Source organism: Triturus cristatus, chromosome 6 (genome assembly GCF_964204655.1).
Source record: "Triturus cristatus chromosome 6, aTriCri1.1, whole genome shotgun sequence".
Classification (NCBI taxonomy): domain Eukaryota; kingdom Metazoa; phylum Chordata; class Amphibia; order Caudata; family Salamandridae; genus Triturus; species Triturus cristatus.
The window spans coordinates 1,460,098,445-1,460,123,862 of record NC_140589.1 but is presented as its reverse complement, the minus strand read 5'-3'; the positions used below and the strand labels follow the sequence as shown (position 1 = coordinate 1,460,123,862).

General features: G+C 49.0%; 1 protein-coding gene across 1 annotated transcript in view; it reads left to right on the top strand.

The window, feature by feature from the left end:
• SLC1A4 (solute carrier family 1 member 4) overlaps nt 1–25,418 on the top strand; it is a 300,968-nt gene that overhangs the window by 177,765 nt on the left and 97,785 nt on the right. The window contains exon 3 of the mRNA XM_085612523.1: nt 23,947–24,009. Within this exon, the coding sequence (XP_085468649.1) occupies nt 23,947–24,009 (63 nt within the window). The remainder of the gene's footprint in view (nt 1–23,946; nt 24,010–25,418) is intronic.

Sequence of the window (25,418 nt, the reverse complement as noted above, 5' to 3'; positions counted from 1 at the left end):
TACTTCTGCTTTCAAGCAGAATAGGACGAGGAGACGATCTGGACCTCTTGTCCCAAAACCTCTTATAATCCGACTTTCCCTTGTATGGAAGGGTGTGCTTCTGGTCCTTGAAAGCCTTAGAAATCATTGCATCAAAATGATCCCCAAAGAGCATTTTGCCGTGAAAGGAAATTTTTATCAGTGCATTCTTTTCCACTACTTACGTTTTCCATTCTCTCATCCAGAGGGACTGTCTGGCAGCAATTAAGGCTCCTGAAGACATAATAGTCGCCTTGACTACATCAGATGAGATATCTGCCAATAGGTGCGCTTGTTGTTCCCTGCCAGCCAAAAGGTCCGAACACTCGTAACCCTCCTCAATGGCCACCACCAACTGATCAAAGTCTTTGATAAAAGACTGAGCTGTATATGCTGCATGCAAACTAGGCTTAAGTGCCAAATTCTCTGCCACATGCTTTTTTATGCTGGAATCCACTTTCATATCAGAATGGTCAGTAGAAGAACAGTCTTCAGGATTAATAGTAGTTTTGCCAATAAGGATAGCCAAAATGGAATGGCATGTTTTTGTAAGAATCATGGAACTGACACTTTGTCCACCTTTTTCCACTCTGACATAACCATGTTTTTAATAGCGCCATGAAACGGCATTGCCATTGGCACATGGCTTACCATACTGCAGAAATAAGCTTTCCTCCTCCTTATCCATTCAAAAAGGAGGAAACCCCAAATTCTGGTGCACATGACAGAGGGTGTCCCACATTTCTTCTCTCCTGAGACACTTTTCTGCTGAGGTAGAGGGTCTGTCAGAATCCGAAGAGGAAGAATACCCGGATTCACGAGTGCGAGAAGGCGTGCTGCCCCTCTTTGTATTGTCAGAGGCCAAAGCTCTTGACACCGTGGCCTCAATCATATCCTGCACCTCTGATTGGGACAATAATAGAGGCCATGAACCAGAAGGAGTGCCATTACCAGCTAGCACCTTAGATGGAACTGGACCCTCATCATCAGAAGAAGAGGGGGAATAAGTCACATGCTTCCTATTTTCGACTCACTTCCCCAACATTTTGTAATAATTAGCAGCCATCCTTATGCCTCTAAAATGCCCCATTAGCAATAAACCCCCTACAATAGGGCCTTGTCCAACAGAGTGCAACCAATTAGAGAAGATTCTTCAGTCCTCCAATAACCTCAAAACAATACAATACCATCATAAACCATAAATGCTGTCCCAAATGGGTTCTTACCGACTCAGGAAAGCTCCACTCCCCACCATCAGCCTCACAGCACCATATTTTCGGAAGAAACCTCCAACAACCCGGAAACAGTGCCCCAGCCGCTGTGGATCCACCTAACCCCGTCAAGGCGTACCACACTGCCATGAACATCTGCTGCCTCACGGAAGAAATTGTGGGCCACACAGCTCCTTCCAGCAACAGGCTCTGCCATCTGCCACCAGGACTCGTACTCCATAACGTGCATCCTTCGCGACGGCCACTGAGGTCCCGCCAGCACGTACAAAGTCTGGTAAGGAGACGAAGAAAGACATGAGTAGTGGCAGTAGGAGAGGTTTTTATTCATTATGATGATGTGGGATTGGTGCCTCGGGGAGACTGAAGGGCCTCAGAGGAAATGGCTGCAAATGAGAGAAGGACAAAAAGGTAATGGTTAATATTCTTATCAGCTTTGCATTGGTGGGTAGCTGGTAATCTAACCCACAAATGAAGGAAGAAATTAACAGCAACTGTAGAATCCTGGTTGATAGTGCATTCAGGGAGCAAGAGGGAGAGCAAGCACAGCAACCAATACCTAATTCAGATTTCAGGCAATCGTTAAGCAAACACAATCAAATCATAGTCCAAGAGGCTAGTCAGAGTTCAGGCAACTGATCAGCAAACAGTACCAAATCTTTTTTTTTTTCAATTCTTTTTATTGAACATGTTCCCCATATCTGAAAGGGGAGTGCTTCTTCGCATTGCAAGTCATGAAATACAGGAGATCCCACCTCAACAGTCTTACCCAGATCACAAGTATGGATAAAGAATCATCATATTATTGCCGTCTACTATGACCCTATTCTAGTCTAAGTGGACCCGGCTACCCCCAACCCATCCACCCCACTTCCTAGCCTCTACGCCCTCCATCCCCCTGTGTGCCACCCATTGTCCCCATATCTTGTCCCATGTTTGCGGGCAACCCCGGCTTTGGAATACCACTTTTTTTCGCCGTACACCAGTCCAGATCAGTTTTCCAATCCATGACCGCGGGGGTTGTTCCGCCCCCAGGCCCTTGCCAAATTCCTTATTGCGACTGTGGCTGTGACCATCAACCATACTTTATGTTGCTTCTGCCATACTGTCTCCCCAGTCACACAGAGTATGAGCCATAGTGCTTCCAAGGGAATGTTCTGGCCCACCACTTCTGACATGATTCAAGTTATTTTACCCCAGTATTGCTGAATCTATGGACAGGTCCATATTATGAGGAAGAATGACCCCTTCTCCAGACACCACCGCCTGGTACACAGATACGAGTCGCAGCGACCCAGTTCATGCATTAGTGTTCTAGATGAATAGGATCTATGTAGAACCCGTAGTTGAATCAGTCTAAAAAGCGGCCTTATGGCGACCTCTCTAGGGCTTTGTATGGCCTCCAGTAAGCCGTCATCTTCTAATAGTCCCATATCAGACTCTCATGCCTCCCACAGGGCTGTCAATGAATCAGGCGCATTATTCATTATTTTCTGATAGATCAGGGAGGCAGCCTTCTCCGATATTGGGTCTAGTAATAGTCTATCCTCCAATGGAGAGCAGTCTGGTAACTGCTCTTCCTCAATTATGTGTGCCTAGAGTGCATTTCCTAACTGTAGGTAGCGGAACCTTTAAGTTGTAGGCATCTGATAATCCGCTTGCAGATCTTCAAAGGAGATAATAGCTTGACCTCTACAAACGTCACCGAGATGGTCAATTCCCAGCTGGTTCCATTTTTTATATCCCTCTAGGTTTCTTACCTCTTTCAGGAGATCACTGTCCCATAATGGTGTTCTTTCTGTTATTTTCTCTCCCCATCCAAGGTATTTAGTGGCTTCCCTCCAGGCGCACCCCACCGTTAATGTGTGGGGTGGCAGTTGTCTTTCCACCTGTTAACAATACAACACTACAGGGTATCCCCTCTGACCCATGGATTGTCGGTCCACCCTGTAGGATGGTTCCCCCAGCCCGCTTAATACCCAGTTGTTAACAGTAACCAATTGGGCAGACCAGTAGTATTTTTGGATGTCCCGGATTTCCAGGCCTTCTTCAAACACTCCTTGTTGAGTTTGCGGGGCACAATCCTAGAGCTGTCCCTGTTCCAAAGCAGTTTTCGGATTTCACTATCTATTTTACGAAAACAATCGGTCGGTATTTTACAAGGCGCATTTTGTAGGACATTTATTAGTCTAGGCAGTACCATAATTTTGAATAGGGTGGCCCTGCCCAAAAGGGACACCGGCAGTGGTCGCCAGTGTGGTATGTCTTTCCGCAGTCGATCTAGCTGCGGTATCAGGTTGTCAGATAGGAATTCATTCTCCTTCCTCGATATCTGTATCCAAAGGAACTTAAATGTTGTCTTAACCAAGACGGATTTCCCACTTGGTGGGAGGGACGGAACCAAGCCGAACAGTGGAAATATAAGAGACTTGTCCCAATTAATTTGATAACCAGAGTAGCTCCAAACAATTGGAAAATATGGAGCAGACCTCCCACAGTGAAATGGGGGCACGTAGCGTACAACAGAATTTCAATGGCATATAATGAGATTTTTTCCTCCCAACCACCCTCACCCATTATCCCCGCCACCGATGGTTCATGTCCGACCCATGCAGCCAATGGCTCCAGTGCTAGGGCAAAGAGCATTGGGGACAGCGGGCACCCGTGTGGAGAGCAAAGGTACGGGACACCGTTCCATTAACTCGTACCCTTGCTGTTGGGTCTGTGTAGAGAAGCCTGATCCAGTAACAGAATTATGGATCAAGCCCAACCCTCTCCAATACAGAGAATAAATAATGCCATTCAATATTGTTGGACGCCATCCGTGCGTCCAATGATAATAGTACAGCATCTTCCCCTTCTTGTCTGCAGTAATATGTAGGACTTCGTATAGGCGCCTCAGATTGAGTCTGGTGCTTCTATGAGGCATAAATCCTGACTGATTGGAGTGTATTATGGAGGATATCACTCTGCGAAGCCGATTTGCAGTGGCCTTCGCGAGTACCTTGACTTCTGCATTCAAAAGTGAAATCGGTCTATACGAATTACAGTCTTCAGGGGGCTTGCCTATCTTAGGTATGACCAATATCGTGGCAAGTTGTTGGTCCATTGGTAGCTTGCCCACTTTCACCGCCTTCTGGAATATATGGAGCATTTATTTTGCCAACGTCGTTGCCTCCCCTTTATACATCTCGATCGGTATACCGTTTGGTCCAGCGGCTTTGTCGGACTACAAGTCACGGATAGCCTGTGTTATTTCCTCGACTGTTAAGTCTGTCTCCAGTTCTTTAAGCTCGTCAGCTGATAGTGTGGGAATACGGATATCTTTAAGTAGGTCTGCACAGTTAGTTCCTGTTCTAGTGGGTGTAGAGGAGCACAGTGCTTCGTAGTGGTCCGCAAATGCAGCGGCTATGTCCCGCCCCCCTTTGTGGACCTCTCCCGATGGGGTACAAATTTACAGGACCCAGCTCTTTTCCCTGTCTCTTTTTTCCAGCAAAGCAATCATCTTGTTGACTTTATCACCCACATCATAAAATCTGTGTTGCATAGCTCTTGCATGTTCTCTTGCCCTATCTTCCACTATATCTCTAATTTCCTGCTGTTTTAGACTGAGTTGATGGTTAATTGTTGGGTCTTGGACGTTATTATTCAATACTTTTGCTTGGAGGTCTATAATCTTTCTCCAGGGTTTCGTACTGCAGTTTTCATTCATTCTGCCTCCCCCCAACCCCTCCACCCCCTGCTAGCGCTTGGACATATCCCCTTATAACCGTTTTATAAGCCTCCCATAGGGTACAGGCCAAGTCAACCATCCCTACACTGTCTTAGTAATATTGTTCCGTCTGTTCTCATATATTATCCCTGACTTGCCTGTCATGTATAAGCCAGGGGTCTAGTCTGCGAGGTAGCGTGTTGTCTCTACTAGGCCCCTGAAGCAGTACCTCAACATCCGTGTGATCTGAAATCCCTCTCACCTTATGGGTCGCGTCTTGGAATAGTCTGGCATTTGTGGTGTGCGTCAAAAAGTAGTCCATGCGGGAATATCCCCCATGTGCCGCTGAGTGGAAGGTGAGCTGTCTTATCCCTGGATTGTGATCGCTTCATATATCTACCAGTCCCATTGAATCTACGAATGCTCGCAGTGGCTCTGCACATGATCCTCTGTCGGATATCACTTGGAGTTTCGCTGGATATGACCTCATGTATTTAACGTTCTTAGTGCACAGTTCTCGTTTTACCTCCCCAAAGCTCCGTCTTTGATGCTGGACTTTCAGCGTGAAGTCTGGGAAAAACCGCACTACTGCGTTTTCATAAAGGATGTCGCCATGGGACTGGGTTACGTGTAGGATAGCGTCCCTGTCGCAATAGTTCAGGATCCTGGTGATTATGGTATGCGGTGGCGCTCCTGGTTTTGGTTTGGGGATAGGTGCTTTGTGTGAGCGTTCAGTCATGAAGTAGTTCGACAGGCGCTAAGGCCATAGATCGTTGAGTATAGGGTCTTCGAGAAACAGGTCTACGCTAGGTCCCCCCGCCCCCTCGGGAAACCCCACCACTCTAATATTATTTTTGCGGGCGCGCTCTTCCTGGTCTTCCAACCTCACCTCCATGTCTATTTGCTGTTTTGTGAGTTTCTGTACTTGCCCTCCAATCTCTTTGATTTTGCTTGTAGCTGGTTTATATTGGATTTAGTTGTGGAGACCTTGTCTGATATTTTACGAAAGTCAGCTCTCAACAGGTTGACGTCAATTGTAACTGCATTAAGTTTTGGCTCGATGGTCCCTTTTCGTGTCCATTATAGCTGCCATTGTGGCGCTGAGTGACGGTTCCGTCGGGTCCGCTGTTTCAGACTGTGGGTTCTGCGCCTCTGGTCCCCCTATGGACACAGAATATCTATCCATTTTGTTGGTCTGGGTGGGGCCTCTGCCTTTTGGTTTCATCTTGCAATCTCATGGGTCGTATGGTCGTACCTGCGTAGTATCAATGCACGAAAATCTCCCCTGCTACGTCTCTCCGTACCTTACCTACCAGCAATCAATGGCAGGAGGGTGACACCCAGCACTGTGTCATATGCGTTCCATGCATCACACAGACCAGTGGGGGGGCACCACCTCAGGACCCCAATGTTCTGTATCCAATGTCAGGATCTGGCCAGATCAGGTCAACCAGTTCTGTTTAGCATGGCGGGGGGTTGGGGGGAGGTCCCAGCAAGGTAAAGTGCAGTATTGCCTCCTCTTCCACTGCCAGTGCACTGCTCCCTGTCTCTGGGTTATACCCCTCTCCTGGCTTCTGAATTAGTTCCCCTGGGCCATGGCTGCCTGCTCTGTTTTCATCCCAGGCTCCTGCAGGAATCGATGGCACAGTCCCGCCACTTACTAGGCCTTCTCCTCTCTTTGTGAGCGCCTCTTGAAGGTCCCCCAGGGGGACCCAGGGGAGGCAGAGAGGGGTGTGGATCCAGATCCTACCGCAGCCCCACGCCCAGCCGTCCACTGGTCTGAAGCCTTGTAGGCCCTGCAGCTGCCCCTGCTCCTCACAGGCCGCAGTGCCTGATATGCTACTGTTACCGCAGCATTGCAGACTCCGTCAGCGGTCCGGCCTGTCTGGTATCTCGGCTCAGCTGGCACGGAACCCGTCGATAGCTACACCGCCTCACCCGCAGCCAATGCGGGCCCAGAGCAGCTCTGATCCGCTGCTACCTTCAGACAAGCCCGGTGCCAGGCCTCCCCTCATTGCGTCTGCCAGCAGGCCTCCCAGAGGCTGCAAATTCACCGAACTCCAAATAATGCACAGCCATGGGGCATCGCATTCTCCCCCACGGCATATCTTGCACGAGAACGGATATTGTATGGATTGTAGGGGGTTATTGTCCCTGGTGGATGCCAGAGGTCGTACGATGTGCAACCGTCTCAGTCGGCACCAAGCCATGCCCCAACAGTACCAAATCTTAATTCCAGAGAACAAGTCAGAATTGAAGCAAGAAGGTCAGGGAACCCAGCCAGGGATGCAAGAAAAAGTACAAAGCAATGAAGGCGAGGTATGCATCAATAGTGAATAATTTGGGAGAAAGATGGCCGCACCTTGAGGCGGCTCCATCCGAGCACACCGGTCCTTATAAAAATCCACCTCAAGATACGGAAATAGCGATAACAGAATAGCTCCATTATGTACTGTAGCCAATAGTGATTATTCCGGGCCAAGAACAGGCGGATTCAGCGAGTAGCGACAGAGAATGGCTGCCTGCGTATTTGCTCCGGTGGCGAAGCGTGAATGAAGGAGGAGTGGGTGCTCTGAATCTGGCAGCGGCGGCGGCAATCAGCACTGAAACGGGAAGGGAGCACAGCACCTGGCGACCTGAGTAGCCTCGAGAGATACTGTCCGAGAACCGCTCCGATTGGAGCCTGAACCTCGGCAGCCCCGCCGGCATAGAACATACTGGTGAGCTGCACACTAGAGTCTGGGAACGACCTCGGTGAGCAAAATGAGACTGAGAGCGGCTTCGGACTGTCCCTGCAGCCGATGCCCGAACAAGATTGAGGAGCTCACGGGTGATAGATATTCAGATTGAATTCGCCCTTGAGTTTGGAGGGTGCGGGGGCGACCGGAAGAAGACGTTGAGCGAGTGCCTCCGGGGCCCTATCGTCTGCACTAGCTACTGGGCCGCATGATCTGTTGTCCCAGCTGGCACAAGAAACACCCTGGGGAGAGACTATCGGCTGCAAGAACACATTTAATTCCAACAGACACTGGGAAAAGTAAGTGTCAAGTTGGCATTGCGTTGGTTTTGGGGCTCGGCCGAGGGTGCGGCGGAGGCCGGAGGAGGACGTTGTGAGTGTGCCTGCAGGGCTCTATAGTCTGCACTTGCTACTGGAGCGCAGGATCGGCTGTCAAAACCTGAATAAGAAACACCCTGGGGAAAGTAAGGGTTGAACATGTACTGCTGATTTTGGGACCCAGCCGCAGAGGTGCTATCAGCGGCACTTATTGTCATGTGACCTACCGGGACTCTGAATAAATCCTCCAATGCTTTATTCCTAGTGGCCCTGTCCCATTCCTGTGCTCCCTCAACACCACAGGCACTCATGACTGCCTCATAATATTTATAAAAGGCTGCCTCTCCATGTGCATACCAGTGGAGATCCTCGAACCCTGAGGTTGTAGCTGCCACTGGTGAGATTGGGCCACATCCTGCTGCTCCCAGTGGTGGCATTTAAAGCTCGAGAGAGGCCTAGAGACTTTTGAGCAGTGGGGCAGGGTCGTCGCGATATTCAGGACGTAGGCACAAGCAAAGTGCGGCGGAGCATTGGGCCATCTGCACCATATCAGAGGGCGTAGAGAAGCTAGTAATCCTCAACAAGTGGCATGGAGGGGCTCCCTGGCCGGAGCTAATCGCTTGACCTGAAAGCTCATACGACCCCAATATGGCTGGAGGCCGAAATACCAAGTCCACCATGCAGGCCAAATTAGACAAATACACCTGGAGCAAGGGTGCGGGCACTTAAAAGAAAGATGCTGAGGACGGGCCTGAGAAGACGCAAGAAGTAGTCGATGCACTGGAATTAACTCTTCACGATATAATGACAGCCATCACGACGGTCAGAGAGGTTGAATCGACCACAAGCTCCCTGGTCAAAGACACATCCACCCTCCAACAAAGAGTGAACGACCTGCAGTCTTGTAGTGAAAGGATGGAAGCTCAGCTGGATGAATATGAGGGGCGTTCAAGGCGCAACAACGTGCGTATTTGTGGGGTTCCAGAAAAAGCGGAAGGGCAGGCAACTGACTTGTTCGTGGAGGAACTGGTTACAGCTTATCTAAAGCCTTCAAGACTGTCAAATTTCTTCACGATTGAGAAGACACACAGAGTGCCCGGGGTAGACCGAAACCTGGGGCTCCCCCGAGTCCCATAGTTGCGAGAGTCTTCCACTACAGAGACAGAGACGTCATTTTGCAAACGGCTCGCACAACACCTCCAATTGAACTCGAAATAGTAGGGTGTATTTCTTCACAGATTTCACGCTTAAGGTACAGCGTCAGCGATGGAGCTTTATTGAAATGAAAAAAGCCCTGCGTGACAAGGACATCAAATATTCAATGCTTTTCCAGGCCAAGTTCCGAGTAGAATCGGAGGGAAAGGTTTATTTTTTTGTTAATCCTGAGGAGGCATGGGATTGACTTGATGGTTGGCAAACAGCAGGAAAGAAGGGTCCCCAAAGCCAACGAGACAGACCAGGGAAGCCTTGAGTGGAACAAAAAGCACGATCCTCAACAGACGAGACCGCAGCAGTCGATGGTGACAAAGAGGACTAGTCTTGTTTTTTCACTTATTTCGCAAAACTACATGAACTCCTTTGTTGAGCTTCATACAAACTTGATTTCCCAGCTGGCAAGCATTTAAGGGATAGGTATACAACGGACTATTGATCACGAGGGGCGAGACACAGCGTAATTCAAAGTAAGATGGAGCTAATTGGGAAATCAAAACATTGATTCACTATTTCTATAATGTGATTGTCGGACGGATGTGGGGTTGACACGCGCACCAAAAGTTAAAGAAGTGGGCGATAGGCACTCTGCAAGTTCGGGGTGGCAGGAGGTTCCGAAACTGCCATGCAGGGAGGCAGGGAGGGGGGTAAAGTTATTTGCAATGAGTGGGGTGGATCTCCAATCACCGAGAACCTCTGGCGAATACCATATTGTATACACAAAGGATTAGCTAGAATTCTCCGGTGAAAGAAAGCGGGTTGGGGCACGTTTATTAAGATTGTAGACAGTTTGGACGAGATTGACACTGGATGGCAAACGGGCGATAGTACACTCCATACATTGGGAAAGTCGAGACTGATGACTGGCAGGTCTAGATGGGCGAAAGGCCCTACACAGAGAAATGAGGCGATTAGAGGTCTCCTCTTGATGACGCAGATCAATACCTCATGTAAACATGGCTATAGCATCGAAATAAGGGCTTAAATTGTTGTCCTGGAACGTAAATGGGTTGGGGGACAAGATAAAAAGAGGAGTAGTGCTCCAATATATAAAACAACATTCCCCCGATGTGATTTTACTCCCAAGAGACCCAATTATTAGGTAACGCATGTAACGCACTGCCGAGATGGGGATTCAAACTCGTAGCACATTCTGAATTCGGTACCTGGTCTCGGGGGGTGGGAATAATGACTCGTAAAACCTTCCAGATGACGTCTGAGCGCACATGGACAGATAACTTGGGTCGGTTTGTGGCAATCTCGGGGACATGGGAGGGACGTACGTTAAATTTAGTATCTGTATACCTACCACCGGGTCTTCAGGCCCCAGCACTAAGAGACCTTGGTGACCTCCTGCTCTTCCTACCAGAGGGTAGACTCCTAATTGGGGGTGACTTCTATTTAATTGTTTCTGATTCTTTAGATAGATGGCCCCCCCAAAGCTGTACCGCCCGCTCATGCACAGATTCACAATTTTGTGGAAGCAATGGGCCTAGTAGACACTTGGAGGACACTCCATTCTGGGGAACAACAATACACATTTTATTCAGGGGCTCACCGCAGTATGTCTAGTATTGACTATGTCATAACATTGGCGGACCAGTTAGAAAACATCAAAGAGGTGAGTCACCTTGTCAGAGGTATATCTGATCACTCACCCGTCTGTGCCCGGATCTAGGTGGGAGAAACCAGAATTGGTAGTACAGCCCGATTAATCTGTGGTATCTTAAGAACCCCCAGATAAAAGAGAAAATTGTGCAAGATACACTTTACTTTCAGGAAAACGAGCATTTGGTGGATTCAGCCCAGACACTGTGGGAAGCATACAAGGTTGTAATTCGCGGGGCCGCTATCTCTCAAATTGCCGGGGTTAAAAAACATAGACAGGCAGGATTAGTGCATTTAGAAACAGCTATACTGGAACTAGAGGGGAAGCTCCGAGATGCGAACCTAGACGAGACGAGGCATGCCTAAAAATTAAAAACAAAATAGTGTTCTGCAGTGGCCACTGATGCGGCCAAGGCACAACACAGGGCAACGTTCAGCAGGATCTACGATGTCGGGGATAAAGGTGGGAAACTACTGGCCTGGTTAGACCGTAGGGAGCAGGTAAGTAGAGTAGTGTCGGAGCTCGCAGTAGAGTCCGGGGAGAGACTCACAGGAGACTGCGGATGCCTTTGGTGTTTATTATCATGGTATATATGCATCTCAGACGCCACACGTAGAAGACGATATGCATTCCTTTTTTAGGGATATTTCCTTGCCTGTTCTCTCTGAGGAAGAGCGGATAGAACTTGACCTGGAGTTGAACAGCACAGAAGTAGAGAAAGCCATACGGTACTTGCGTGTGGGCAAGGCGACGGGCCCAAATGGTTTGCCCATTGAATTATATAAGCTGGCCCGAGTAAGATCACACCCTATCTCACTGGAATGTTTCAGGAGAGCAGAGAGGCGGAATTGCTCCCCATTGACCAGAGGTTGACGACGATTATGGTTATTCATAAGAGCGGGAAACCCAAGAATCTATGCTTGATGCAGAAGCTAAGATATTGGCGAAAGTCCTAGCCTCTCCTTTAAGCGTTATAACAAAACTGGTACACCCAAACCAATCGGGCTTTATGTCAGCCAGAAACACTTGTCTTAACTTGCGGAGATTACAGGGAGTGCTGCTAGGTCGCTCCCCAGCCGCTGCGCTGCCCCCCTGAGTGCCGCTCTGGTTCGCCCGCTACCTGATCCTGACTCTCACTCCCTGCTCGCCCGATCGCCGATTCCCGCCGTTTTTTTCCCCGCCCCCCTCCCCTCGCTGCCTGGTTCCCGCCGCTGCTCCCCTGCAGCCCCGCCCCCGAGCATCCCATTCGCCACCCTGCTCCTGCCTCCCAGTTGCCCCTCCCTCCCTCAGCCCCTCTATGGAGGCCCACGCCGAAGGCGCTCCAAAGGCAAGCCCGTCTGCGCCCGTCCGTGCCTGGACCACGCCCAGCGCCAGAACCCCTGGACCCCACGCTCGCCACGACGCCAGACTCAGATACGACGCCGACTCCCTCCACGCACTCAACGCCGGCTGACACAACACCTGCTTCCAGGCCACCCCGAAACGGACCCACGGACCCTTCTCCTGCCGCACCTGCAGCTTCACCTGCGACAGACCCACCAAACCTCCAAGAACTGGACCCAACCACCTCCGCTGCATTCTACTCAACACCCGCTCCGCACGCAAACACGCCGTCGAGCTCTGGGACCTGCTCGACACCTTCGCCCCAGACATGGCCTTCCTCACCGAGACCTGGTGGAATGACTCCTCGGCACCCGACATCGCCATAGACATCCCGGACGGCTACAAGATCACCCGCAGGGACCACGCCAATGGAGTCGGAGGAGGAATAGCCATCGTCTACAAGTCCACCCTCAAGGTCACCACCCACGCAGACGACACCCTCAACACCGCCGAACACCTGCACTTCCGGATCCACACCGACCCCAACACCACCCTCAGAGGAACCCTCATCTACAGACCCCCCGGACCACGAGCACAGTTCAGTGACTCCATCGCCGACCTTGCCAGCACCCACGCACTCGCCTCCACGGACTACATCTTCCTCGGGGACCTGAATTTCCACCTCGAGAACAACGACGACGCCAACTCCGCCACTCTGAACAAAAACCTTGGCCTCAGACAACTCGTCACCGCACCCACCCACGCCGCAGGCCACACGCTGGACGCCGTCTTCTCCACAAGCACCCACGTCGCCTTCGACCACACCTCCGAACCCCACTGGACCAACCACCGCTGCATCCACTTCACCTTCAAAAAACCAACCACGCACCATCGCACCCAACAGCTGCCGTGCCGCTGCTGGAACAAAGTCACCGAAGACCAACTGACCACCAACCTCGCCCAGAACCCACCTATCAACCCCACCTACCCCGACGCCGCAGCCCGCAACCTCAGACAGTGGATCGACGACTGCGCCAACACCCTCGCCCCACTCAAGAGACCATCCAACAGCCACGCCAGCAGGAGAGCCACCTGGTTCACCGACGAGCTCCTGACCTCCAAACGCGCTTGCCGTAAGCTGGAGAAGAAATGGCTCCACAAACGAACGCCAGAAAACCACGCAGCCCACAAGGACGCCACCCGCAGACATCACCACCTCATCAGACTTGCCAAGAGATCCTCCTTCAAAGACCGCCTGGATAACAACGCACACGACAGCAAAGAGCTCTTCCGCATCGTGAAAGAACTCTCCAATCCCGACGCTAGCGCCAACGACATCCCGCCCTCACAAGAACTGTGCGACTTACTGGCCATCTTCTTCCACCGCATCCACTGACAGCTTCAACTCCACGACCGCACCAACGATGCACGACTCCTCCCGCCCCGCGATCACCAACAGCGCCAACCGCCTGACCTCCTGGGCCAACACCAACGACGACGAGACTTGCAAGATCATGAACTCCATCCACTCAGGATCTCCGTCAGACCCATGCCCACACCACGTATTCAACAAAGCAGACGCGGCCATCGCACCCCAACTACGGAAGGTCATCAACATCTCCTTCGAAAAAGCAACATTTCCGGAAAGCTGGAAGCACGCTGAAATCAACGCCCTACTCAAAAAGCCCAAGACGGACCTCAAGAACTTCCGACCCATCTCCCTGCTCCCGTTCCCGGCAAAGGTCATCGAGAAAATCGTCAACATTCAACTGACCCGCCACCTCGAAGACAACAACATCCTGGACCCGTCCCAATCCGGATTCAGACGTAACCAAAGCACCGAGACAGCCCTCATCGCCGCCACAGACGACATCAGACGCCAACTGGACAACGGCGAAACATCAGCCCTCATCCTCCTGGACCTGTCAGCCGCATTCGACACGGTCTGCCACCACACCCTACAGACACGCCTCCAAGAAGCCGGAATCCAAGAGAAGGCCCTTGACTGGACCACGTCCTTCCTCTCCGGCAGAACACAGAGCCTCCGCCTCCCACCTTTCCGGTCAGAAGCCACCGACATCATCTGCGGCGTCCCCCAGGGCTCATCCCTCAGCCCGACGCTGTTCAACATCTACATGGCCCCCCTCGCACAAGTGGCCCGCCACCACAACCTCAAACATCATCTCCTACGCCGACGACACCCAGCTCATCCTCTCCCTCACCAAGGACCCTCACACCGCCAAAACCAACATTCACGAGGGCATGAAGGCCATCGCCGACTGAATGAGGAGCAGCTGTTCTAAACTGAACTCGGACAAGACGGAGGTCCTCATCCTCGGACCCACCCCCTCAGCCTGGGACGACTCCTGGTGACCGACCGCCCTGGGGACAGCACCGATACCAACCGACCACGCACGCAACCTAGGATTCATCCTCGACTCCTCCCTCTCCATTTCCAAGCAAGTCAACGCCGTCTCCTCCTCCTGCTACAACACTCTACGCATGCTCCGCCGGATCTACAAATGGATCCCGACCGAAACAAGAAGAACAGTGACACAGGCCCTTGTCAGCAGCAGACTGGACTACGGCAACGCACTCTACGCAGGAATCCCAGCCAAACACCAACGGCGGCTACAACGCATCCAAAACGCCTCCGCCCGACTGATCGTCAATGCCCCCCGCCGCAGCCACATCAGCCCCGTCCTGAGAGACCTGCACTGGCTCCCCATCGACAAGAGGATCACCTTCAAGCTCCTCACCCACGCACACAAATCACTCCACAACGCCGGACCAGCCTACCTGAACAGCAGACTCAGCTTCTACACCCCCACCCGCCAGCTCCGCTTCACCAACCTCGCCCTCGCAGATGTCCCCCGCATCCAACGTACGACCGCCGGCGGCAGATCCTTCTCTTACCTCGCCGCCAAAACCTGGAACACCCTCCCAACCCACCTACGACAGACCCAAGACCTACTCGCCTTCAGAAGACTCCTCAAGACCTGGCTCTTCGAGCAGTAGCGGCTAACCAACCCCCCCCCCACCCCACCCCTCAGCGCCTTGGGACCCTCACGGGTAAGTAGCGTGCTTTACAAGTACCCTGATTGATTGATTGACCGAGCCAACACGGTCGCCGAAAACGTGGTGGTGGTGTCCTTGGATGCGGCCATGACGTTCGACACGATTGAATGATCCAATATGTTTGCAGTATTAAAGAAGTTGGGATTTGGCTCGGCCTAGTTAGGGTGGATCCGCCTCCTCTATTCAGAACCGCCTGCTCAAATAGTAGTCAATAATAGAAAGTCTCCCATGTTTAAACTCGGTAGGGGTACTAGGCAGGGCTGTCCCCTCTCACCATTGTTCTTCACTTTAGTGCTTGAACCATTGGCGATGTGGATACAGAAGGATCCCATCATCAGGGGGCTCAAATGGGCTGAGGGTTGGGAAGACCGTATTTCACTGTATGCCAACGACATTCTACTGTATCTGGCATCCCCGGCAGCCTACCTGAATAGAGTGCTTCACATTTTCATAATATTTGGAAAGTTCTCTGGATACAGGATCAATTGGGCCAAATCAGTCATCTATGTTCTTAGTGGAGGGCTGCCTTCCTTGCCTAGGAGTTTCACTATAACAGAAGCAAAGACGGGGTTTAAATACTTGGGAATCCGGGTCTCTAAAGACCCGACTCATTTCTATGAATGCAATCTACTGCCCCCGTTGCAGAGACTTAAGAGTGACATCCTACATTGGAGGTCACTCCCATTGACCCTGCTGGGCGTGCAGCCTTAATCAAAATAATGTCCCTTCCACGGTTTTTGTTTGTTTTACTGAACACGCCATACTCGGTGGGAGCAGAATACTTTAGAACCATAGATGGTGCTCTGAGAGAGCTCCTGTGGGATGGGAAACCACCCAGAATTGCCATGCAGAACTTTACACAAGGGTGGTACGATGGAGGAATCGGTCTCCCAGATATTAAGAAATATTATTGGGCGGCGCAACTAGCCGCTATAAATCAGTGTACATACAGGCCACAGGGGGATCCCGGGTTTCACATGGATAGATGGCTGCTCCCGGGGGGAAGTTTTGCAGGGGCATTATATACTTCTCCCGCCAGAAAGAGATTTTCAGGACCACTGGGCATGCGATCAAAGTGTGGCGGGCTGCTACGAGAAGCCTGGGGTGGGAGGGTATGATCACATTGGCCACCCCACTCTGGGATACTGATCTACTTGGCAATTTGCGGCACACCCGTGGATTTGACCGCTAGGACTTAATAGGTATCTTTAAGGTTGGGGATCTCTGGAAGGCAGGAAGAATCATTCCCTTTGCCCAATTGCAGGTGGAGTATGAACTGGTCAACACTGAGCATTTTAGGTATCTACAGATCCGGCATGCGCTGCTCGCAGTGATAGCAAGGGGAGAGACGCCACCGAACTCCACCCCACTGGAAGATAGGGTCCTAGACGGGAATCTCCCATAAAAAGCCATATTGTTAATATATAAAAAACTTGTCAATAACATGACGGGCCCCCTTCTTCGACTTAGAGCCAAGTGGGACCACGATGTTGCAGGTCTGGAGGATAACGAATGGCTTGAGGCCTTGGCTTCTCCTAGAGAGACTGCCATCTCCTCCAGGCTCAGACTTGTACAGCTGAAGATACTCCATAGAATATACTTTGTGGGACCTATGCTAGTAAAGATGGGATATAGCAATGAGGCTGTATGCATGAGGGGATGCGTGCAAGAGGGCACTTTTGTACATACACTCTGGGAGTGCATGATAATCCAAAGATACTGGTTGTCATTGAAGAAGTGTATGGAATGAGTAATGGGCCGCAAGATCAACTGTAATATTAAACTATGTCTCCATAAATATTTGGGGCCCTACTGACCTAAACACCAAATAAAGAATATGGGTGACAAATGGGATGGTAATTGCCAAGAGGACTATTGCAAGATGGTGGAGGGTGTGGGACCCACCAACACTAGTTGAATGGCGAAAGGACATGGACTGGTGCATGGTAATGGCGAAGACTGTGTATGAATCCAGGGGATGTCCCACCAAATGGACACATATTTGGGGAAATGACAATACTGTTAATAAACTAAGAAGTAAGTCGGGTCACGTGTATCCTATATGTGATTAGATGTTTGTTATATATAGAGCAAAGGTTTAGTCTATTAAATCAAACAAAAGAGTTTTTGGTACAGCGGACATGCTGGATTTGTGTATTTGAAGGTGTGTGATAAAGAAGAACATGGCTGCCTAGGGAATTACATTATTTTTCCTGGGTCACATAATTTGAACCCAGTTTATGAGTCAAGGGCATTACAATTAGGTCAAGTTGAATATTTAAGTCACTAGACCTGCAGGTCTAGAAACATTTTTATGATATTTTTGAGACAGACAGATTTCTGAAGTGGGTGCTTAACTCACTGAGAGGAATAAACAGGTGGATGAGTGAGTGAATATGCAAGCTTCTACACTGTTCACATTCGCATTATATTCAGCATCACATAAGTCCTGCTGCTGTCCCGGGACCTGATTTAATATTTGGCAGACAACCCATCCTCTACCAGGGCAACGAAGTAAAGTACTCTGTCGCCCTGACAGAGGTGCCACCTGCCAAATTTTGAAATGTCTGCTAGCCCAGCAGACCTTCAAGCATGGCGTCAAGGCGGTTCCTTTCATTGCATTGTAAGTTTAATTGACATGACAGAGCTGTACATTAAATTTACAACTTTTTTTTATTTTCAAAAAGAAAATCCCAAAGTGGGATTTGCTTTATGAAAATAAAAAAAATGCCTTCCTTGCCATGGGAGTTTCATCCCAAGGTGAGGAGTATATTGATCACTTTTCAGTGCCTCTTATCACCATGTTTTTCCTGGCGGTGAGGGACATTGAAAAACGCCCATCTAAATTAGCTAGGCAGACATACAGCCAATGCTTCAACGCCCTTTACTCTGTCAGGCTGTTAGAGGAGTTTGACAATGGCAGAGATGAAGTAGTCTCCGCCGTCGTCAAACTATGGTCTGCCCAAATTTAAATCGAGCGGACTTACTATTATTTTGGTGGGGAAGACGCTCCCTTTCCACTATCATATATTTAGGGCCATCAATGTTTGTGTTGATTATTTGGTTTTTCACATTATGAGAAGTAGCTGTAATCTAGTCAGTCATTGTTACTTGTTACACAGCCTAAGAAATTATGGGCCACCTGTACAAAGCGTTTTTGTTTTCGCAAACGGGCCGAATCACAGAATCAGAGTGTTTGAGAACACAAAAAGGCTTTTTGAAATGTACAATTATGTAACCTATTACCGGTTTGCGATTGGGTATTAGGAAGGAGCGTATTTAGGGCGTCCCTTCCTAATACCAAATCGCAGTGGTATGTGAGAATGTTTTGTGACCAAAATACGGACGCAAAACATTTGCATTTTACTGTGTACTTCCAAGTAGGTGGTAACCCATTCACGAATGTGAAGAATTCCCCAAGAGACCATTTCCCCTTTGTGAATGTTTGTGAGAACATTTGTTAAGAGCAGGCAGTGGTCCCACGGACCCCTGCCTGCTCTTAACAAATGTTTCTTTTTTAAATGCATCCAGTTTTCCTTTAAGGAAAATGGACTTCATTAAAAAAAAAGATTGCTTTATTTAAAAGCAGTTACAGACATGGTGGTCTGCTGACCCCAGCAGCCCACCATCCCTGTGATTTTTGCGATTCCCAATGGGTTGCAAACTGAGACCTGCTTCATTAATATTCATGGGGTCAGTCTATTTACGACCTACTGGGAGTCGCAAAATGTGTAAACCACACATTTGTATAAGGGTCTTTGCGATTACCAAATAGCGAATTGCAGAAGTTTGCTATGTGGTAATCGGAAACACGGACATTTGTACATGTGGCCCCAAGCTCTAGACAGGCACACAGGTGCCAACCCCTTCGAAAAGGTTTTGAATGTGGGTATATCAGGCTCAGTGCTGTCCCAGCCTAGGTGTTGCACCTTTCCCTAATGTTGAGGGCCGCCATTGTTACCGGTGCCTTAGCCAACCAGCCATAATCTGTAAGGATTCAGTGATATGGGCATGGGTAGCACTCCCAGTGGGACTCAGGGTAACACTTCCTTCCTACAGAGAGTGTGGCACTGCACAACGCTGCAAGGCAGGGAGCAAGCTATGGTGCTCTCTTTCAGTAACTCTACCAAGATAGAACCTTGGTTTTTCAGTCTTACATTCAGTGCTAGTATTAGCTTGTCTTTTGTTTTTTGCATTTTTAGCCCATATGCTGTGAGCAAAACTTGGATTAACTCTAAAACCTTTCACCTTAATGTATGTGCTGAAGACGAGAAAACGATGAACACAGACCCCTTCTGTGCTCACTCAGGACACAAAGGGCATCATGATACTGTCTTTGGTGTATTGCAGCTAATAGATCTGGTATTTATAAGATTTTAGCAATTTTTCCATGACTTAAAACTGCAGTGTTGGCAAGTCATCAAAAATCCCACACTATCCATGTTTTTGTTACTTCTGGAGCTTCACTAGCATATTTTGAAATTGCTCAGGCACTAGTACAGTACAAACAGGGTATATTTACCTGTTTGCAAGACACCCAGACAATTAAAGCCATGTATTTATTATTGGATAAGGTACACTGCTGGATGTTCATTATCTGGTTAAGGTTTATCCTGAGTCTGATATGTCCTGCGCAGATTTGGAAAATAATGAACATGCCTGGCTTTCTTGCTCTTTCACCATATCACCAAAGAAATTCTCCCATTATGGAGGTGGAGATATGGGAGGTCGGCAGCATCATTCCTGACACACAGTAACAATCCCTGTTGTGCCAATAGGTGTTATCCTCAGAGTTGAAAAGTAAGACCGCTTTCTAACACTAAAAAATAATTATCTCCGCTCGTGGTGTTTCTTTTCTTCACTTGTTTGTCGGAAATGCTGCCCTATAGCAAGGCATCAGCTAAAGAAAACAAACCCCACTGGGAGAAAGTTTATTTTGTGTTTTTGCAGCCAACTGTCTGATATAACGGGCATTGCGGGACACCACTGACATTGGGGGAAGTTTGCAAATCGCGGATTCACACAAAGCGGGGAAGTCTGGCATATAAAGCCTTGCTACCACTTATAATCTAAAAGTCCCTCCGCTGGACCTCCACAATCTTCCTGTTTTGTTCCGCTATATTCTATGGCAACCAGTCCCAGCAGCGAACACCTGAGTCCGTGTAGCTCCCTTATTCCTGACACACACTTGCAAATATATTGATCCATTGAATTCATTCTTATAGATCACCATTGCTATGTCACTGATTAGTTTTGGTTCATCACAAGAAACAACTCCTTAAACATTAGTTGATGCACAAAGTGAGAGGAAAGTATGTTAAGGTAGAAACACATCCAAAATTTAGCTCAGGGTCCCTTAAAAAAATGTGCTTGCTCGTGGTCTTATTTTTCACACAAGCATCACACAATCCTGCTCCTTTTTTTCAGTCACTGCTAACCTCTTAAACCTATGCTCACCTATGTTCATTTTGGGTCTGTTGGACATGGCCCTTTTTGCAAAATGTTCAGGGATGACCCTGTGTAGTGTTCCTACTTAAGGAACACTACACAGGGTCATCCCTGAACATTTTGCCTTCCACCTAGTCTTTTTTTCTGACCTGGTGTTGGTGGTTTTAGGACTCTGGGCACTTTAGCACTGCTGTCCAGTGTAAAGTGTGTGTGCTGTCTGTGGTAAACATGGTAAGATTGTTCTACACCTGTTTGGCATATTTAATTTACCTCTCATTCCCTTGTAAAGTGGTATCTCAGAAACCCAGGGTCAGTAAATTAAATGCTATTGGTGGGCTTGCAGTGCTGATTGCGCCACCCACCAAAGTAGCCTTTCAAACCTGTCTCAGGCCTCTGCCATTGCAGGGCCTGTGCGCGCAGTTTTCTGCCGCTGTGACGTGGCACATAAAGTGGGTGCCACGTCTGTGACTCCCCTTTTACTACCTATCAGTCTCCCCTAAGGTAGGCCCTAGCTAGCCCTACGGGCAGGGTGCATTGTAGGTAAAAGGTAGGACATGTGCCTTAACTGTATGGCATGTCCTGGTAGTGACAAACAGCCATTTTGGTTTCTCACTGCTGTGAGGCTACCCTCTCATAGGAATGCATTGGGGATTCCCTGATAAGTGTTTCAACGGTAATTTCTGATATGAGAGGAACAGCGTGGTCAAGTTTGGTATGTTTGGAATAGTGGTAATAAATGCTGCTTAATGGTGTGCGCAGATATATTATCACTATTTTAGAAATGCCACTTTTAGAAGTTGGCATTTCTGTGTGCTATGTGTCTTTTTGCCTGCCTGATGTGTATTGCACGTTTGGCTCTGGAGTGACAGGGTCTGGGGAGGTGCCGTGGCTCCAGAGGGGCTGGGTGAGTCAGCGCTAGGCTGAATAGGCAGATCTACATTTGCAGTAGTGAGAGGAGTAGCCCCTGACCCTGAATAGGTCTGTGCCTGCCTTGTACAATGCTGGCTCTGCCCCCCCGTGGTGTGTCTGGGGCCAGAGCCTACACTAACAATGAGGGTGTTTGTGCACTGTAAACACAGGTTTTGAGGTACCCCCCAGAACTGGTTTTGACTGGGCCTAGGCCTGTGCGAGGGGGAGAGAACAAAGACATTATGGATATAAATATTGGGGCTGTGACCCCATGTTGGAGTACCTATTTGGAGCTGTATTGCTGCATGACTGCTGGGCCAGGAGGAACCGCCGTGGGACCCAGCTGCTGGCTCCTGGGGGTCCCTACGCGCTGGTCTGCATGTGCCCAGCTCTGCCCTTCTGAACTGGGGACTTAGCATCTCGTGAGCGCTTCATGTTAATTGCTGTTGCACCCGAGGACGGGAAGAGTGCCTCAGGGATTCTGCACTCGAAAGTGCTGTGCCAAAGGAATCCCGGCGTGGGGATTCCCCCCGCGCTGCCTGATTGTGGGCGGGAGCCTACCCCGTCGTTTTGTGCCAGAGAAGCCCGGGTTCTAGCGTAATTTCCCTAAAAAAGGAGCCCCGGGAAAGAGGGGCTCCCAAGGCACTGTTGGTGCCTGTCTTGGTTTTCAGCTACACAGCCAGATCGCGGGTAGCTACAACGACCAGAGGAAAGCCCCGGTGAGTGGGGCTCGTAAGGCACTCTGTTGGTGCCGGTTTTCACAGCTGCACCGCGAGGTTGCGGGCAGCTGCAACGACGGGGGCATTTCTTTTTGGCAACAGAGAAGCAAGGGTGAGTTGCACCCTCGCCCCATTTAGAGCCCTGACTTTTGATGGACATAGGGCATTGGGGGTAAGTCCCAGACGGGCCCCCAAGGAAGGCTGGTTGGCCTCTGAGCAAACTAGCATTTGTGATGGCAGCAAGTTCGCAGACGGTCCTCAAGTAGCACCACCCGATGGCAGAACCATAGGATCCTAACACACTGATACTCGTTTCAAGTCGTTGGAAAGAGAATAGAAGGATGACTGCCCCCCTTCATCATGAAGAAACCGTAATTTGCCTGCAAAAAGAAACTCTGGTTAAGTTGCTTAACCTCTGACTCTTGTCCTGAATTAACTTACTACAGTGGAACGGGCTGCCACTAATATTGGTCTGCTGTAGAAGCCTGTAATCTGCTCTGGATTCTGGCTTGTGAGCCTGGTGGGGTATGGAAACAGAAGAATCCTAGAACAGAAAAAGCTGGCTGTCAACTTGAAGTAGTCTCAGTTTACTGGTGGAATATTGGTAGGTCTGTTGTCCACCTTTTGTGGCCGTTGCTACAGCCATCTTGAAGTCGACCGGGTTCGTTGGAGCCAGTTTTGAAGAACCCATAAGACCCATTATTTGGTACAACAGCCTTCAAATACTTTCCACCATTAATGTAAAGCTTTGGCATTTTTTAAAATAATGAGCTGCCCAGTACAGTACATCTATTCTTGAAGAAGGCAACATCTTTGAGTAAGTATCTTGAGAGAATTCTCATCTCATCAAAGTGTGGCTGCCACACATTTTAATTATGGGTATTAGACTTTGAAGCGGTTTTGCCTGTTATAGCCTCCTGGTTCGACCACTAGGCTATTTTGATACCTGGAAATGTTTTCTAATCAGAACGTAGTACCCTTGACTGATGAAAGTACCCACCTTTGTCTGATCGCATGCACTCATGTATCATTGTTTGATCTATATTTCTCAATAAGTCTTTTAAAGAGATTTTGTCTTTTTTTAGATTGTGTCTACTTCCTATTGAAGTATACCGTTGACTTTAAAGGGTTCGCTTGTGTGGTGGGTGTATTACACATCACCTGTTATATATCACCTGTTAGACACCTTTCTCTGAAAGGCTGTATTGCTGCTTCAGTCCTGATAGCAAAGGTGAGCCATGGATATGCTTAGAGAAAAATTGCTTATCCTTTCACATCATTCTGTTTGGCCAGTGTGGAGCTCACCCAAAGCTCACATCAAGGCTGCAGCTTCTTCCCTGTAACCTGCAAATCATATTTCCCTTACATTTGCAAAGTATGTATATATTTTAGCTTAATTGAAAAAAAACACAGCAGGAGTTTACAGATATCGAGATAATTGCACTGCTGCCAGGTGGTTGGGATGGAGAGTTGCCAAATTATGAATCATATCATACTTGTTTTGAGTTTGGCCCATATGCAGTTTGAATAACAACATTTATCAGCATCAGTGCTATTCTCTGAACTGTGTTTTTACTGTTAACCCATTACTCATATGAACTAAAATTGTATGTTGCTTTTTCCTTTGCCTCTAGTATGCCACAGACTACAAGACAATTCTGAAAAATGCCACATTTGGAAATGTTACGCTTGAAAAGGTGAGTGTCCAGTGAAAGCATGAACACTTAAAATAATGTAGTAATTCAGGGTGGCAGCTGTTAACTCTCTAAAGAAGCGTTAGAGCTTGCTTGTGTTTAAATCCTGATGTAATTTAGTGTATTCTTCAAAAATACATTTTGTTGAGGTTTGCCTGAAAATGTCTGCCTTGGCTTGCGAGTAACTATTGTCTCATTTGATTATGATTCTGAAGTACTGTTGCTGTACAGGCACAGCAGAAACAGTGTACAACCAGCATTAAAATGGGTAAGTAATGAGCTCCAGTCCTAGCACCTAGCGCATAGGGAGAACCAAAGTAATCCCTCAGTCAGAGGGGAATGTGTCATCAAAGCCAAGGATTCACCCACTGGCACTGCTAACCCCTCTTTCCTCTCCAGGGAGGGGAAGAGGGCTTCACAACCTGATCATCCTTTAAACAATGCCCAAGGCACAACAAATCCACCTGACCCCTCTCTCCTCTTGCACCAAATGCGCTCCCTCAAGAGGCACAAGTAGCTCTACTACTTCTCCCTCCACCAATACCAGTTGTGCTGCCTCAACTATGCCGTCCTCTACTTGGTCCTCAAAAGGCACAATATATTCACCGACTCAACCCCTTCTCTCTTACGAGTATGCTCCAGCATCCACCTCGTCTCCCTGTCCCTACACACCTTGAAAGACACACAAGTCCATGCCACCTCCTGAAAGAGCCGAGCCAGAACCTCCCGCCTGCCTGCCCTCTCTGGCTTTCAGCAGCCTGGCCTTGTCTGCAGGGGTGTGGGAAATCTAGGGGCGAGAACTGAGGCAGCCAGGAGCAGGAGCGTGACATTGGTGGGACTAGGGAGTTGGGACTGCAGTGGTAATAAGTATTTAAAAAGATGCCTCACGCTTTGTGTTTGTGTGTATGGTTGTGCACATCTGTTGGTATGTGTACATGCATGTGTGAGTGTTGTGCTCACCGCCACCCCATGGTAAAATGCTGTCCCTTGTATAATGGTGTTAATTATTGCTACATTATGGGCATCCGTCCCACTCCTGGTAAATGCTTGTTTCTTGATAACCTTGGAATTTTTGGTCTTCAGAACTGTCAGCTCCATGGTTATTGATTAAAAGGTGGATACAGTGGCCCTATAGCCAACAGCTGTGAAGCCTCAGCACAGAGTTGAGTTATTGCTTTTTTTGCATGTGCACTCTCTAAAGTACATGCATCATGTATTTATGGATTTCTCGGAGTCAGTGCATGCTCAGAAACAGAGCTGTGCTGTTCCCAGCGCAGACATTAACTCTGACAAATTCCGTGGGCGTGGCTACAGAAACGATGAGGACGGACGCGTGAGTCTGGAGCTCCGCGCCGACTCCACCGATTATCCTGTCGAGGGGCTGAGACTACATTTGCTGGCCCGGGGAGTCA